This window comes from Oncorhynchus masou, chromosome 32, assembly GCF_036934945.1.
Source record: "Oncorhynchus masou masou isolate Uvic2021 chromosome 32, UVic_Omas_1.1, whole genome shotgun sequence".
Lineage (NCBI taxonomy): Eukaryota > Metazoa > Chordata > Actinopteri > Salmoniformes > Salmonidae > Oncorhynchus > Oncorhynchus masou.
The window spans coordinates 16668526-16685432 of record NC_088243.1 but is presented as its reverse complement, the minus strand read 5'-3'; the positions used below and the strand labels follow the sequence as shown (position 1 = coordinate 16685432).

Here is a 16907-nt window from a genome sequence, read left to right as displayed (position 1 = left end):
GCCAGAATTTCTGGGGAACCCAATTTTTTTTCACAACAATTTCTCGTGACCCGACCCCAAATCTAATGACACAACCTTAAAAAAAAATATTTTCATTACATTTTCATCTCTTATCAGAATGAAAATAAACCAATAAATACATTTACTACAAAAATATGTTTTCTTCAAATGATCTTTCTCAAAAACGTTTATATATTGTTCCATACAATAATCTGTACTCTTAATATGTTGTTCCTAAAAAAAAATCATAAAAATATTTTTTTAGCCTCTCCCACTGCTGTTCCCCTACAACTTTAATACCACTGGTCTGAACTGAAGACCACTCCTGTGTGGATACATCCTATATCGTTCACTAAATTTGAGAAGGGTCCATGGGGCTCTGGTGAAAAGAAGTTACTATATAGGGTGCCATTTGGGATACGGTGTTTGTAGATGTGTACTATTTACCACAATACAACACATTGATATTTATTCACATTTCATCTTTCACAAGGTTCCCAAGCAAAATATGACTCAAATCTCAATGAGAGCAGCATAGTATTATAAAGGCTTCATAGATAGAACATTCACAATGGTTAAATGGCCAACTGTGCTTTTCTTAGGGATTGATGCCAGTACCTCTACTCTCCATAGCTATTTAATTTGAAAGGTCCAGTTTATCTGTAGGTAGGTAGCTGTACCTTCAGTCAGGAAAACGGAGAGACAATGTGATTACATTTTATTATGATTTAGAAGAAACGCAAGACAAATTGTGATGCAAATCGCTCTCCCAGTATGCTAATTAGAAGTTATTAACTGACATGTTTGCTTTCCCTTTGATCAAACCAATGAGGACTAGGGATGCATCCTAAATGTAACCCTATTCCCTATATAGTGCATTCGAGCCATAGGGCTCTAGTCAAAATGTATACACTATGTATTGAGTAGGGTGCAATTTGGGACAGAGACTAGACTACTCTAGGTTCTCTAGTCTCTTTATCAAAGAAGGAGAAATAAAAAATAATATTTTTCTCCAAATGATTTGTACTTTCTTTAGTTGGGATGCTTTGTGTGTCTGACTCAGTCATCAAATAACTGTCAACTAGGGAAGAGAACAACATTCACATTACTGTCAAGACATTAAATATGAAATATTCATGATGGCAATAGTTCATGTTTGTCATTGTCTCTTGGTTGATCTGGACTTGTGTGTGGTGTGTGTGTTGACATGTTTTTTGATTAAATGTTAGTTCTCAGTTGAACGAGATGGTTTATTACTAGTCCTTGCTAGTACCCATTCATCAAACCATATTTAAGGCTTGTCATTTTAAACATATTTTCAATGTACTTCACATACTCTACAAAAAGTAAACATGTCTAAGATATACTTTTATTTTTGTCAGGATCGTACATTTCACTTGCTAATTACTCATTAGTAATCTAATATTAACCTTGAATGGAGAACTTGAGTACTCATGCCAATCCCTGCTATCAAGGTGAAGCATTTTAGTTACTTTTGTCCCTGCAATATTTGCTTTCATACAATTGACTGAATTAAGCAGAAGAGTGAATCATAAAGTGGGTGCGACTTGACAGAAATGTGCTGTTTTGTTGCCTTGACAGACAGCAGGTGGCCTGTCTCTGAAAAGACAGTACCATCAATGCCCACTAGATGGTAATAGTGAGTTATAGGTATAGTTGGGTGTCTGTTACCATGTAATAATACTGATAACATCACATTATTAATAATTATATAATAAGTGTTATATACTGTAGCTCTAAACCAAAGACTCAATAAGAAACCATAAGGAAACAAAACAACTGTGGTAATGATAATAAAATAGAAGGTGAGTGGTGGTTCCAGCAGCATCAGTAATATTCCACTATGTTCTAATGAAGATGTGTTGGAAGCCTCATGGCCATGGTGCTGTAGTTGAACTCTCCTTCTGGGTTGATTTGAGCGATGTATTCTTTAGAGGGCGTGTTTGTGAAAGGTGTGTGTACTGTCCATATTTCCCCTCTTCTTCACTACATCTCCTCTCAGCCCCTCCCCCTCTCCACACTCCCTCTCACATCTTTGCTCTTTCTCGCTCTCTCCTTTTGTTCTCCTCTACTTCTCCTCTCTCATCCCTCCCTCTTTTTGAACCCCCCTCCTTCTTTCCTCTGTCATGTCCTCCGCTCAGGTTGGGAGCCGGTGTCAATGTAATGACTACTGTCAATGTCAGCCTCTCTCTCTCTCAAGGCGGGTGGCCGCAGATGACCGGGCTGGAAAATTATGTTGTCGCATTGACTTTGAATTGAATTGACCTGATTGTACCTTCCGTACATGTTTGAGTGGCTGGGACTACCCTCTACCCCCCCCCACACACACACACACACACACACACAGTCCTCTTGTGTTAGAATTGGGTAGTCAGTCAGTGAGTTTTTAATGCTTGTGTCTCCCTCCTATAGATTATCACCCCCCAGTGAAGGTGGGATGGGATAGGCTGTTGTCAGTGAGTGTAGCAGGCCATCTGAAGTAGAACCCAGTGAGTGTAGCAGGCCATCTGAAGTAGAACCCAGTGAGTGTAGCAGGCCATCTGGAGTAGAACCCAGTGAGTGTAGCAGACCATCTGGAGTAGAACCCAGTGAGTGTAGCAGGCCATCTGGAGTAGAACCCAGTGAGTGTAGCAGGCCATCTGGAGTAGAACCCAGTGAGTGTAGCAGGCCATCTGAAGTAGAACCCAGTGAGTGTAGCAGGCCATCTGAAGTAGAACCCAGTGAGTGTAGCAGGCCATCTGGAGTAGATCCCAGTGAGTGTAGCAGGCCATCTGGAGTAGAACCCAGTGAGTGTAGCAGGCCATCTGGAGTAGAACCAAGTGAGTGTAGCAGGCCATCTGAAGTAGAAGAGTGCCTCTTCCTTCCAATGGGACTGTATGAGTTTGTAACTGTGTGTTTGAGTATCCAGAAGCTGAATATGTGGACCTCATAAGGTGACCTCAGTATGCAGCAAACCAATGCAAAGTAACCATGGAATGTGTGTGTTTGTGGCGAATGGTGTGATGAGATTATTTTTTTTTGTGTCCCAGTGGTGTCATTTTCATTTCCTCTCTGAGGAGCTCCAGGTACCTGTCTAACCTTCCCTTTGCTCTCTGAGGAGCTCCAGGTATCTGTCTAACCTTCCCTTTGCTCTCTGAGGAGCTCCATGTATCTGTCTAACCTTCCCTTTGCTCTCTGAGGAGCTCCATGTATCTGTCTAACCTTCCCTTTGCTCTCTGAGGAGCTCCATGTATCTGTCTAACCTTCCCTTTGCTCTCTGAGGAGCTCCAGGTATCTGTCTAATCTTCCCTTTCCTCTCTGAGGAGCTCCAGATATCTATCTAACCTTCCACAGGCTGGTAGCAGGCAGGGTCCAGCCCAGGATCTGGCCTGGCTGCTGGGCTCCACGTCGACACTACACCTCTCCCACTAGGATCCATCCGCTAGTCCAGACGCTTATCTTTTAATGGCTGTCAGAGCAGAGCAGGACGAGGCTCAACGCTGCTCCTCCATCCCACTACCACTTCTTTGTCAAAACCAGGGGGAGGGAGGAGGCTGCACTCTACCTGGGGTATTATTCCATCCCCTGTCTTCAATATTTGGGGACACCCTGTCATTTAAGTGGACATATGTCAAAGAGTTAAAGTAGTAACTTATATTTAACTACTAGTAGGTGGTAGGTTGTGTCAGGTGAAACGTGTGGGTGTTGAGGGGGTAGGTTGTGTCAGGTGAAACGTGTGGGTGTTGAGGGGGTAGGTTGTGTCAGGTGAAACGTGTGGGTGTTGAGGGGGTAGGTTGTGTCAGGTGAAATGTGTGGGTGTTGAGGGGGTAGGTTGTGTCAGGTGAAACGTGTGGGTGTTGAGGGGGTAGGTTGTGTCAGGTGAAACGTGTGGGTGTTGAGGGGGTAGGTTGTGTCAGGTGAAACGTGTGGGTGTTGAGGGGGTAGGTTGTGTCAGGTGAAACGTGTGGGTGTTGAGGGGGTAGGTTGTGTCAGGTGAAACGTGTGGGTGTTGAGGGGGTAGGTTGTGTCAGGTGAAACGTGTGGGTGTTGAGGGGGTAGGTTGTGTCAGGTGAAACGTGTGGGTGTTGAGGGGGTAGGTTGTGTCAGGTGAAACGTGTGGGTGTTGAGGGGGTAGGTTGTGTCAGGTGAAACGTGTGGGTGTTGAGGGGGTAGGTTGTGTCAGGTGAAACGTGTGGGTGTTGAGGGGGTAGGTTGTGTCAGGTGAAACGTGTGGGTGTTGAGGGGGTAGGTTGTGTCAGGTGAAACGTGTGGGTGTTGAGGGGGTAGGTTGTGTCAGGTGAAACGTGTGGGTGTTGAGGGGGTAGGTTGTGTCAGGTGAAACGTGTGGGTGTTGAGGGGGTAGGTTGTGTCAGGTGAAACGTGTGGGTGTTGAGGGGGTTGGTTGTGTCAGGTGAAACGTGTGGGTGTTGAGGGGGTAGGTTGTGTCAGGTGAAACGTGTGGGTGTTGAGGGGGTAGGTTGTGTCAGGTGAAACGTGTGGGTGTTGAGGGGGTAGGTTGTGTCAGGTGAAACGTGTGGGTGTTGAGGGGAGTAGGTTAGGGTTGGCCCTGTGAGTGTGATTCTCCTCACTTTACTGTTGGGATAAATCTGTCACTGCCGGACTGTCTCTATTACACACACACACACCTCACACACACCCAGCCATCCACCCAGGGGGAGAAATGTGACCACTTGCTTATAACTTTACCACCGCAGCCCGAGCTAAATACCGCTCTGTGTGTGTGTAACAACGAGAGAGCCTTGGTTACGTGTCTTACTGTGGAGAGAGCCTTGGTTACGTGTCTTACTGTGGAGAGAGCCTTGGTTACGTGTCTTACTGTGGAGAGAGCCTTGGTTACGTGTCTTACTGTGGAGAGAGCCTTGGTTACGTGTCTTACTGTGGAGAGAGCCTTGGTTACGTGTCTTACTGTGGAGAGAGCCCTGGTTACGTGTCTTACTGTGGAGAGAGCCCTGGTTACGTGTCTTACTGTGGGTTCCTTCCTACTGAACTGGAGTCTTTTTGCTGCAGCTCACTTTGCATGTTGGGGAAGCACAGGTGCTCTGCTCTCTCTCTCCATCTCTACTTATCCCTCTTTCCCCCCTCCACCACACCCTTATCTCGCCCACCTATATCTCTTTCTAGCTGCGTATTGTACTAGTCCTCTCCCTCCACCTCTACCTCCTGCTCGGTTGGAAATGAGCCCGTGGAGGCGTCCAGTGTGGGGCTTTAAATGTAGATTTCTGTGGCACTGGTGGTTCTCTGTCACCCAAATTGATGAAGCAGATTGATGACGTCTGCTGGGCACAACACATTAAGTTGACAGTGATGTATGGGGGGCTAACGCCACCCTAATCCTCACACCGCAGACGCTAACACACACAAACGCTAACATACACCACGCTAACATACACTGTTTTTAGGATGTTAGGCAGCGTCAGGATGACATTTCACACAGTTTTTAGGATGTTAGGCAGCAGCATGATGACATTTCACACACTGTTTTTAGGATGTTAGGCAGCAGCATGATGACATTTCACACACTGTTTTTAGGATGTTAGGCAGCAGCATGATGACATTTCACACACTGTTTTTAGGATGTTAGGCAGCAGCATGATGACATTTCACTGTTTTGTGTTTATCTTTCCCTCCTCACTCCTTTTCTCTCCATCTATCCCTTTCTTTCTCTCCTCACTCCATTTCCTTCTTTCCCTCCTCACTCCTTTTCTCTCCATCTATCCCTTTCTTTCTCTCCTCACTCCATTTCCTTCTTTCCCTCCTCACTCCTTTTCTCTCCATCTATCCCTTTCTTTCTCTCCTCACTCCATTTCCTTCTTTCCCTCCTCACTCCTTTTCTCTCCATCTATCCCTTTCTTTCTCTCCTCACTCCATTTCCTTCTTTCCCTCCTCACTCCTTTTCTCTCCATCTATCCCTTTCTTTCTCTCCTCACTCCATTTCCTTCTTTCCCTCCTCACTCCTTTTCTCTCCATCTATCCCTTTCTTTCTCTCCTCACTCCATTTCCTTCTTTCCCTCCTCACTCCTTTTCTCTCCATCTATCCCTTTCTTTCTCTCCTCACTCCATTTCCTTCTTTCCCTCCTCACTCCTTTTCTCTCCATCTATCCCTTTCTTTCTCTCCTCACTCCATTTCCTTCTTTCCCTCCTCACTCCTTTTCTCTCCATCTATCCCTTTCTTTCTCTCCTCACTCCATTTCCTTCTTTCCCTCCTCACTCCTTTTCTCTCCATCTATCCCTTTCTTTCTCTCCTCACTCCATTTCCTTCTTTCCCTCCTCACTCCTTTTCTCTCCATCTATCCCTTTCTTTCTCTCCTCACTCCATTTCCTTCTTTCCCTCCTCACTCCTTTTCTCTCCATCTATCCCTTTCTTTCTCTCCTCACTCCATTTCCTTCTTTCCCTCCTCACTCCTTTTCTCTCCATCTATCCCTTTCTTTCTCTCCTCACTCCATTTCCTTCTTTCCCTCCTCACTCCTTTTCTCTCCATCTATCCCTTTCTTTCCCTCCTCACTCCTTTTCTCTCCATCTATCCCTTTCTTTCTCTCCTCACTCCATTTCCTTCTTTCCCTCCTCACTCCTTTTCTCTCCATCTATCCCTTTCTTTCTCTCCTCACTCCATTTCCTTCTTTCCCTCCTCACTCCTTTTCTCTCCATCTATCCCTTTCTTTCTCTCCTCACTCCATTTCCTTCTTTCCCTCCTCACTCCTTTTCTCTCCATCTATCCCTTTCTTTCTCTCCTCACTCCATTTCCTTCTTTCCCTCCTCACTCCTTTTCTCTCCATCTATCCCTTTCTTTTCTCTCCTCACTCCATTTCCTTCTTTCCCTCCTCACTCCTTTTCTCTCCATCTATCCCTTTCTTTCTCTCCTCACTCCATTTCCTTCTTTCCCTCCTCACTCCTTTTCTCTCCATCTATCCCTTTCTTTCTCTCCTCACTCCATTTCCTTCTTTCCCTCCTCACTCCTTTTCTCTCCATCTATCCCTTTCTTTCTCTCCTCACTCCATTTCCTTCTTTCCCTCCTCACTCCTTTTCTCTCCATCTATCCCTTTCTTTCTCTCCTCACTCCATTTCCTTCTTTCCCTCCTCACTCCTTTTCTCTCCATCTATCCCTTTCTTTCTCTCCTCACTCCATTTCCTTCTTTCCCTCCTCACTCCTTTTCTCTCCATCTATCCCTTTTTTCTCTCCTCACTCCATTTCCTTCTTTCCCTCCTCACTCCTTTTCTCTCCATCTATCCCTTTCTTTCTCTCCTCACTCCATTTCCTTCTTTCCCTCCTCACTCCTTTTCTCTCCATCTATCCCTTTCTTTCTCTCCTCACTCCATTTCCTTCTTTCCCTCCTCACTCCTTTTCTCTCCATCTATCCCTTTCTTTCTCTCCTCACTCCATTTCCTTCTTTCCCTCCTCACTCCTTTTCTCTCCATCTATCCCTTTCTTTCTCTCCTCACTCCATTTCCTTCTTTCCCTCCTCACTCCTTTTCTCTCCATCTATCCCTTTCTTTCTCTCCTCACTCCATTTCCTTCTTTCCCTCCTCACTCCTTTTCTCTCCATCTATCCCTTTCTTTCCCTCCTCACTCCTTTTCTCTCCATCTATCCCTTTCTTTCTCTCCTCACTCCATTTCCTTCTTTCCCTCCTCACTCCTTTTCTCTCCATCTATCCCTTTCTTTCTCTCCTCACTCCATTTCCTTCTTTCCCTCCTCACTCCTTTTCTCTCCATCTATCCCTTTCTTTCTCTCCTCACTCCATTTCCTTCTTTCCCTCCTCACTCCTTTTCTCTCCATCTATCCCTTTCTTTCTCTCCTCACTCCATTTCCTTCTTTCCCTCCTCACTCCTTTTCTCTCCATCTATCCCTTTCTTTCTCTCCTCACTCCATTTCCTTCTTTCCCTCCTCACTCCTTTTCTCTCCATCTATCCCTTTCTTTCTCTCCTCACTCCATTTCCTTCTTTCCCTCCTCACTCCTTTTCTCTCCATCTATCCCTTTCTTTCTCTCCTCACTCCATTTCCTTCTTTCCCTCCTCACTCCTTTTCTCTCCATCTATCCCTTTCTTTCTCTCCTCACTCCATTTCCTTCTTTCCCTCCTCACTCCTTTTCTCTCCATCTATCCCTTTCTTTCTCTCCTCACTCCATTTCCTTCTTTCCCTCCTCACTCCTTTTCTCTCCATCTATCCCTTTCTTTCTCTCCTCACTCCATTTCCTTCTTTCTCTCCTCACTCCATTTCCTTCATTTTTCCTCCTCACTCCTTTTCTCTCCATCTATCCCTTTCTTTCTCTCCTCACTCCATTTCCTTCTTTCCCTCCTCACTCCTTTTCTCTCCATCTATCCCTTTCTTTCTCTCCTCACTCCATTTCCTTCTTTCCCTCCTCACTCCTTTTCTCTCCATCTATCCCTTTCTTTCTCTCCTCACTCCATTTCCTTCTTTCCCTCCTCACTCCTTTTCTCTCCATCTATCCCTTTCTTTCTCTCCTCACTCCATTTCCTTCTTTCCCTCCTCACTCCTTTTCTCTCCATCTATCCCTTTCTTTCTCTCCTCACTCCATTTCCTTCTTTCCCTCCTCACTCCTTTTCTCTCCATCTATCCCTTTCTTTCCCTCCTCACTCCTTTTCTCTCCATCTATCCCTTTCTTTCTCTCCTCACTCCATTTCCTTCTTTCCCTCCTCACTCCTTTTCTCTCCATCTATCCCTTTCTTTCTCTCCTCACTCCATTTCCTTCTTTCCCTCCTCACTCCTTTTCTCTCCATCTATCCCTTTCTTTCTCTCCTCACTCCATTTCCTTCTTTCTCTCCTCACTCCATTTCCTTCTTTCCCTCCTCACTCCTTTTCTCTCCATCTATCCCTTTCTTTCTCTCCTCACTCCATTTCCTTCTTTCCCTCCTCACTCCTTTTCTCTCCATCTATCCCTTTCTTTCTCTCCTCACTCCATTTCCTTCTTTCCCTCCTCACTCCTTTTCTCTCCATCTATCCCTTTCTTTCTCTCCTCACTCCATTTCCTTCTTTCCCTCCTCACTCCTTTTCTCTCCATCTATCCCTTTCTTTCCCTCCTCACTCCTTTTCTCTCCATCTATCCCTTTCTTTCTCTCCTCACTCCATTTCCTTCTTTCCCTCCTCACTCCTTTTCTCTCCATCTATCCCTTTCTTTCTCTCCTCACTCCATTTCCTTCTTTCCCTCCTCACTCCTTTTCTCTCCATCTATCCCTTTCTTTCTCTCCTCACTCCATTTCCTTCTTTCTCTCCTCACTCCATTTCCTTCTTTCCCTCCTCACTCCTTTTCTCTCCATCTATCCCTTTCTTTCTCTCCTCACTCCATTTCCTTCTTTCCCTCCTCACTCCTTTTCTCTCCATCTATCCCTTTCTTTCTCTCCTCACTCCATTTCCTTCTTTCCCTCCTCACTCCTTTTCTCTCCATCTATCCCTTTCTTTCTCTCCTCACTCCATTTCCTTCTTTCCCTCCTCACTCCTTTTCTCTCCATCTATCCCTTTCTTTCCCTCCTCACTCCTTTTCTCTCCATCTATCCCTTTCTTTCTCTCCTCACTCCATTTCCTTCTTTCCCTCCTCACTCCTTTTCTCTCCATCTATCCCTTTCTTTCTCTCCTCACTCCATTTCCTTCTTTCCCTCCTCACTCCTTTTCTCTCCATCTATCCCTTTCTTTCTCTCCTCACTCCATTTCCTTCTTTCCTCCTCACTCCTTTTCTCTCCATCTATCCCTTTCTTTCTCTCCTCACTCCATTTCCTTCTTTCCCTCCTCACTCCTTTTCTCTCCATCTATCCCTTTCTTTCTCTCCTCACTCCATTTCCTTCTTTCCCTCCTCACTCCTTTTCTCTCCATCTATCCCTTTCTTTCTCTCCTCACTCCATTTCCTTCTTTCTCTCCTCACTCCATTTCCTTCTTTCCCTCCTCACTCCTTTTCTCTCCATCTATCCCTTTCTTTCTCTCCTCACTCCATTTCCTTCTTTCCCTCCTCACTCCTTTTCTCTCCATCTATCCCTTTCTTTCTCTCCTCACTCCATTTCCTTCTTTCCCTCCTCACTCCTTTTCTCTCCATCTATCCCTTTCTTTCTCTCCTCACTCCATTTCCTTCTTTCCCTCCTCACTCCTTTTCTCTCCATCTATCCCTTTCTTTCCCTCCTCACTCCTTTTCTCTCCATCTATCCCTTTCTTTCTCTCCTCACTCCATTTCCTTCTTTCCCTCCTCACTCCTTTTCTCTCCATCTATCCCTTTCTTTCTCTCCTCACTCCATTTCCTTCTTTCCCTCCTCACTCCTTTTCTCTCCATCTATCCCTTTCTTTCTCTCCTCACTCCATTTCCTTCTTTCTCTCCTCACTCCATTTCCTTCTTTCCCTCCTCACTCCTTTTCTCTCCATCTATCCCTTTCTTTCTCTCCTCACTCCATTTCCTTCTTTCCCTCCTCACTCCTTTTCTCTCCATCTATCCCTTTCTTTCTCTCCTCACTCCATTTCCTTCTTTCCCTCCTCACTCCTTTTCTCTCCATCTATCCCTTTCTTTCTCTCCTCACTCCATTTCCTTCTTTCCCTCCTCACTCCTTTTCTCTCCATCTATCCCTTTCTTTTCTCTCCTCACTCCATTTCCTTCTTTCCCTCCTCACTCCTTTTCTCTCCATCTATCCCTTTCTTTCCCTCCTCACTCCTTTTCTCTCCATCTATCCCTTTCTTTCTCTCCTCACTCCATTTCCTTCTTTCCCTCCTCACTCCTTTTCTCTCCATCTATCCCTTTCTTTCTCTCCTCACTCCATTTCCTTCTTTCCCTCCTCACTCCTTTTCTCTCCATCTATCCCTTTCTTTCTCTCCTCACTCCATTTCCTTCTTTCCCTCCTCACTCCTTTTCTCTCCATCTATCCCTTTCTTTCTCTCCTCACTCCATTTCCTTCTTTCCCTCCTCACTCCTTTTCTCTCCATCTATCCCTTTCTTTCTCTCCTCACTCCATTTCCTTCTTTCTCTCCTCACTCCATTTCCTTCTTTCCCTCCTCACTCCTTTTCTCTCCATCTATCCCTTTCTTTCTCTCCTCACTCCATTTCCTTCTTTCCCTCCTCACTCCTTTTCTCTCCATCTATCCCTTTCTTTCTCTCCTCACTCCTTTTCTCTCCATCTATCCCTTTCTTTCTCTCCTCACTCCATTTCCTTCTTTCCCTCCTCACTCCTTTTCTCTCCATCTATCCCTTTCTTTCTCCCCTCACTCCATTTCCTTCTTTCCCTCCTCACTCCTTTTCTCTCCATCTATCCCTTTCTTTCTCTCCTCACTCCATTTCCTTCTTTCTCTCCTCACTCCATTTCCTTCTTTCCCTCCTCACTCCTTTTCTCTCCATCTATCCCTTTCTTTCTCTCCTCACTCCATTTCCTTCTTTCCCTCCTCACTCCTTTTCTCTCCATCTATCCCTTTCTTTCTCTCCTCACTCCATTTCCTTCTTTCCCTCCTCACTCCATTTCTCTCCATCTTTTCTTCTCTCTCCATCTATCCCTTTCTTTCTTGCACTCCATTTCCTTCTTTCTCTCCTTTTCTCTCTTCCTCACCTTCAATTTCCAGACTCATCTGACCACCAGTAAATTGCCCTTGAAGGATGCCTTTACGTTCGACGACTACAGGTTGGTGTGTGTGTGTGTGTTTTTCTGTCTGCCTGCTTTTTAAATGGCTTACCTCCACCTCCCCTGTGTGTGTTGGTGTGTGTGTGGGTGAGTGTGTGTGTGTGTGTGTGTGTCGGCCTGCTTTTTAAATGGCTTTCCTCCACCTCCCCTGTGTGTGTTGGTGTGTGTGGGTGTGTCTGCCTGCTTTTTAAATGGCTTTCCTCCACCTCCCCTGTGTTTGTTTGTGTTGGTGTGTGTCGGCCTGCTTTTTAAATGGCTTACCTCCACCTCCCCTGTGTGTGTTGGTGTGTGTGTGTGGGTGAGTGTGTGTGTGTGTGTGTGTCTGTGTGTGTGTCGGCCTGCTTTTTAAATGGCTTTCCTCCACCTCCCCTGTGTGTGTTGGTGTGGGTGTGTGTGTCAGCCTGCTTTTTAAATGGCTTTCCTCCACCTCCCCTGTGTGTGTTGGTGTGTGTGGGTGTGTCTGCCTGCTTTTTAAATGGCTTTCCTCCACCTCCCCTGTGTTTGTTTGTGTTGGTGTGTGTCGGCCTGCTTTTTAAATGGCTTTTCTCCACCTCCCCTGTGTGTGTTGGTGTGTGTGGGTGTGTCTGCCTGCTTTTTAAATGGCTTTCCTCCACCTTCCCTGTGTTTGTTTGTGTTGGTGTGTGTTGGCCTGCTTTTTAAATGGCTTTCCTCCACCTCCCCTGTGTGTATATTCTCATCTGCATAAAACAATATGCACATTTTCCCATCAGAGATGTTTCCATCAAACTGGTAAAAGGCTGTGTGTGATGAAATAGTGCACATAAAAATGACTTTTGCCATTAAATTCCTATGTTCCGAATGTAAAAATACAAGTTAAAAGGTTTTCTGGCGATATGATGGTTAATTAATACAGTATATCAAAATTTCCACCTCCATTTCTCTCATTTATTTTGCCAACACAAAAAGATCCCACCATGTCGAGCGAACACATTTTCTGTCTGCATTTATCAAATTGTGACCAGCATTTCATGTTTTCATCAGCCCGGTCGTGACTTTTTTCCATGCGTCAGGTAAATGTTTGGATGGGAACATGGTTAGTAGCAAGGTTTGCTACCTGATGTGGTTGAAGCCACTTGTCTTGGGGGCTAGTTGAATTTCCCAAAACATGAGGCTATAACTGGGGTCCTCAGTTTTTCCTGCTCAGGTCACGTGGTCTGGAAAAACACAGGGTCCTTGTTATGATTGGCTAGTCTATGAAAGTGAATCTTGTTGCTGATTGAGGATTGGTTTACCGTGACCTTTAATCCCTATAGATGGGCGGTTTCCTCAGTGATGACCCGTCAGAACCAGATCCCTACAGAAGACGGTAGCCGTGTCACCCTTGCTCTCATCCCTCTCTGGGACATGTGTAACCATACCAACGGCCTGGTGAGTACCACAAACACCCTACTACATAGGTATTAGATCACTATTGCATGGCTGAAGCATGCCTATTGCATGGCTGAAGCATGCCTATTGCATGGCTGAAGCATGCCTATTGCATGGCTGAAGCATGCCTATTGCATGGCTGAAGCATGCCTATTGCATGGCTGAAGCATGCCTATTACACTACATAACACTTCCCACTATTTGAAAGGTTTTAAATTATTCAGAAAAAATATTCTAGATTTGAGAGAAACCACACAGACTGTGTATTCCTCAGTTGATTACGCTTATCTCATGGGCATCTGTTACTTATTTGAATCATTTGGCTTTGATTGTGTTTAGTGACTGATTTGTAACAGAGCAATAATATCCCCTCCTTTAGTATGCACGTTAACTGCATTTACGCCCCTCAAATTAGATATGTTTTTGTGAAGACCCGATACATTGCTGAAACAAGTAATTTAAAGAAATGTCTTTCTGTATATTCCCTTGGTGTTTGTTTAATAAAAATAGGTTACAACTTCTAACATATTTCCACATTTTATTGCTGTTCTTTAGCTCCAGTTCCTTGAGTATGTTGTTATTCTCACTGGTGATAAATGTATGGTTTCATTCAATGTCCTTCATTTCTGCCTATTTGTGTAAACCTCTCACTAACTCAGAATCTGGGGAAATATCTGTATTGATACAGACCTTGATTATTTATGCTAAACTAATACATTCATGTTTTTAAATAAATGTTCTTATTTTGTTGGTTAGTCTTGTTATTAAAGGAATGGATGATGGATATACAGCTCTTTTAATACTAGGAGAGAAGCTGGTCATGTATTATAAAATAAGTGTGCTGCAAATTGTATCGCCTGTCAGCCAGTGAAGAAGCTCCCAGAATTCACTGCAGCTCTAAAGTATAACTACTCTATTTATTTTGACTGTACAGTGTGTTTTGATTTTTAAATATGTTTGATTAGTGACTGTTGGAAAAACCTAATTGAAGTGAATCAAGGACTGGTTCAAATCAATCAGTGAATGGATGAATTACAGTTTGTGTGTTGTTCAGATCACCACTGGTTACAACCTGGAGGATGACCGGTGTGAGTGTGTGGCTCTGCAGGACTACAAAGAGAATGAACAGGTGAGTCGGGTCAGGGTAGCATGGACTCTTCAGCTACTATACAAATTGTCCAGGGGTGGACATGTACACCAAGCGGCCTCATGCTACAGAAACAAGAGAACCCTGCCCTATGGGCCCTGACTTATTTGAACTATACATCATGTTGGATTGTGTAGGATCTGATTGCATCATGTATGTCAATCAAAAGGCAGTTGGTTGTAAATCAACTGTCAACTCCTCCATCTGGGTTACTTTTAACAACAGCCACACCAGTTCCCTAAATGAATGTTGCATCTATCTTCTTTTGTTTGTTTCCTATGTATTATTTGTTGTCCATCAGACAGTTCAGAGTTCAATTGTATTCTGCCATTTGAATGAACTCGAGCTTGATAGGCAGCTGTACAAGTCAAACACACTCCTGAAAGCTCAAGCTGTCTGTAAAGCCATACTCTGTAATTGATTCAGTCTCTGGCCTGAGTATCACTAGTTGTGTTGTAGGGGTGACGTTATGTTCACCTCTGAGAGGCCTTGACAGACTGGTTGACTGGTGTTGATGTTATGTCAGGGAGAAGGCCATGCCAGAGCTGGGTGTGAGTCAGCTGGACCTAGCCAGGCTTAACGGTCCAACCCTCTGCTCTAAAGCAGTGTGTTATTGTTTCACTCCCTCCCTGTCACTTACTCACTGGCTGCATCACAATTCTCCACCTTTTACAGAAGTATGCACTTCCACACTCCATGTCATGGATTTAAAATCATAGGATTGGTGTAAGCATTGCCTGGAGGGAGGTTTGAAGAATTGGTGTAAGCATTGCCTGGAGGGAGGTTTGAATAATTGGTGTAAGCATTGGCTGGAGGGAGTTTCCGCAGTTGTTAAATCCATACTTTGGGAGAAGGCTGGAGAATCACGACACAACCAACCTCTATTGCTCCCTCTTCTTCCTCCCACTCCTCTCTCTCACCCTCTGGTGCTCCCCCTCCCTACAGTATGGAAGTCCACCTCTTTCTCTTTAGAATGGGAATTATTTGATAAGATTCAGAGAGACCGCAGGGGGTAGGGTGCTTGATCCCATGATTCCTCTGGCAGATATCACCATCCGGACAAAGTGCCCTGAGCTCACAGAGTGTGTGTCCCAAATAGCACCCTGTTCCATATATGGTGCTCTACAGGTCTACGGGCCCTGGTCAAACGTAGTGCACTACATAGGGAAAAGGCATTTGCGATGCAGACTTGGCCTGAGCTCACAGAGACACAAACCACTAAGCTACATTTACCTACTAAGCTTTATCACTCCTCCTCCTATCTGTCCCCTGCCCCTACCCCTCTCTCCAGCTTTCCCTCTCACCTGTTCCCTTCTGCTATCTGTAAATGTGGATATAATATGTTGGAGCCCTACGGGTGTGGTGTGGGGATTCTCTGTGCTCCTGTGAGGCTTCCACTAGATCAGACATGATATCATGGTTATGAGGGAAAATGGTAGAGGGAATAGGAGGTGGAATGTTCACCACATTGCTGAGCCAACCCATACCGACGTACAATAACCTTTTTAGAGGTTGAGTTGGAGTCAGATGATAAAGGGGAAGTTCAGCTATCTAGTGAAGTTTGAGGAAAGCCACACCATGCATAACAGTTACTCCTGGCCCATATACTTTCAGCAGGGGGAGGAAGCAGCTAAGATTTAAGTTGTAAAATACTGAACTATCCCTTTTATGTTGAGTGACTGTTCTCATCTCTGTCCTCAGATCTACATCTTCTACGGGACGCGATCCAACGCTGAGTTTGTGATCCACAACGGCTTCTTCTTCCAGGAGAATGCCCATGACAGAGTCAAGATCAAACTGGGGGTGTCCAAGAGTGAACGGCTGTACGCCATGAAGGCGGAGGTGCTGGCCCGCGCTGGCATCCCCTCGTAAGTAGAGAGACATGCATACACACAGGAATCCCCTCATAAGTAGGGAGGGGGGGAAAGTGGTAGGGAGGGAAACTGGGAGAGGGGTAGAGTGAGAGAGAAATAGATGGTATCTCTCAATTATGTCAGAGATGGAGGTAATTTCAGGAAGGCAATATTTTCCTGCATTTCAGTGAATTGATCAATGTGACAATTGGCAGGACATGGCCGATATTATTACACTGCAAACACATTACTGAGGCCCGCTCTAGTCTAGCAGCATTACTATTACATTACCCAGAGCTAGTGGATCCAGGAGAGGAGAGTTTACTATTAAAACAAAAGCTACAGTGGGAGACAAAGGCTGTGTCTCAAACCACAGCCTATTCCTTTATAGTGCACTACATTTGACCAGAGCCCGATGTGGCTCACAACTCCTTTCATCCGTCTTCTTCATAGATCTCATTTTTATTCAACCTTTATTGAAGCAGGGAGTCCTGCTGATACCACCTGCATGAACACATTAATAAACATCAATTATACTATACATATCTACTGTATATACACAACAATTAGGGCTTTGTGATGGCCACTCCAATACCTTGACTTTGTTGTCCTTAAGCCATTTTGCCACAACTTTGGAAGTATGCTTGCCGTCATTGTCCATTTGGAAGACCCATTTGCGACCAAGCTTTAACTTCCTGACTGATGTTTTGAGATGTTGCTTCAATATCCACATAATTTTCCTACCTCATGATGCCATCTATTTTGTGAAGTGCACCAGTCCCTCCTGCAGCAAAGCACACCCACAACATGATGCTGCCGTGCTTCACGGTTGGGATGGTGTTCTTCAGCTTGCAAGCATCAATTACACTACATATCTACGGTATATACACATCAATTACA

At 44.8% G+C, this 16907-nt stretch overlaps 1 protein-coding gene across 2 annotated transcripts in view; it reads left to right on the top strand.

Moving 5' to 3' along the window:
• LOC135525628 (actin-histidine N-methyltransferase-like) overlaps positions 1–16907 on the top strand; it is a 45925-nt gene that overhangs the window by 16456 nt on the left and 12562 nt on the right. For both annotated transcript variants that reach the window (XM_064953362.1, XM_064953363.1), the window contains 4 exons: positions 11560–11618; positions 12893–13007; positions 14062–14136; positions 15856–16022. In XM_064953362.1, the coding sequence (XP_064809434.1) occupies positions 11560–11618; positions 12893–13007; positions 14062–14136; positions 15856–16022 (416 nt within the window). The remainder of the gene's footprint in view (positions 1–11559; positions 11619–12892; positions 13008–14061; positions 14137–15855; positions 16023–16907) is intronic.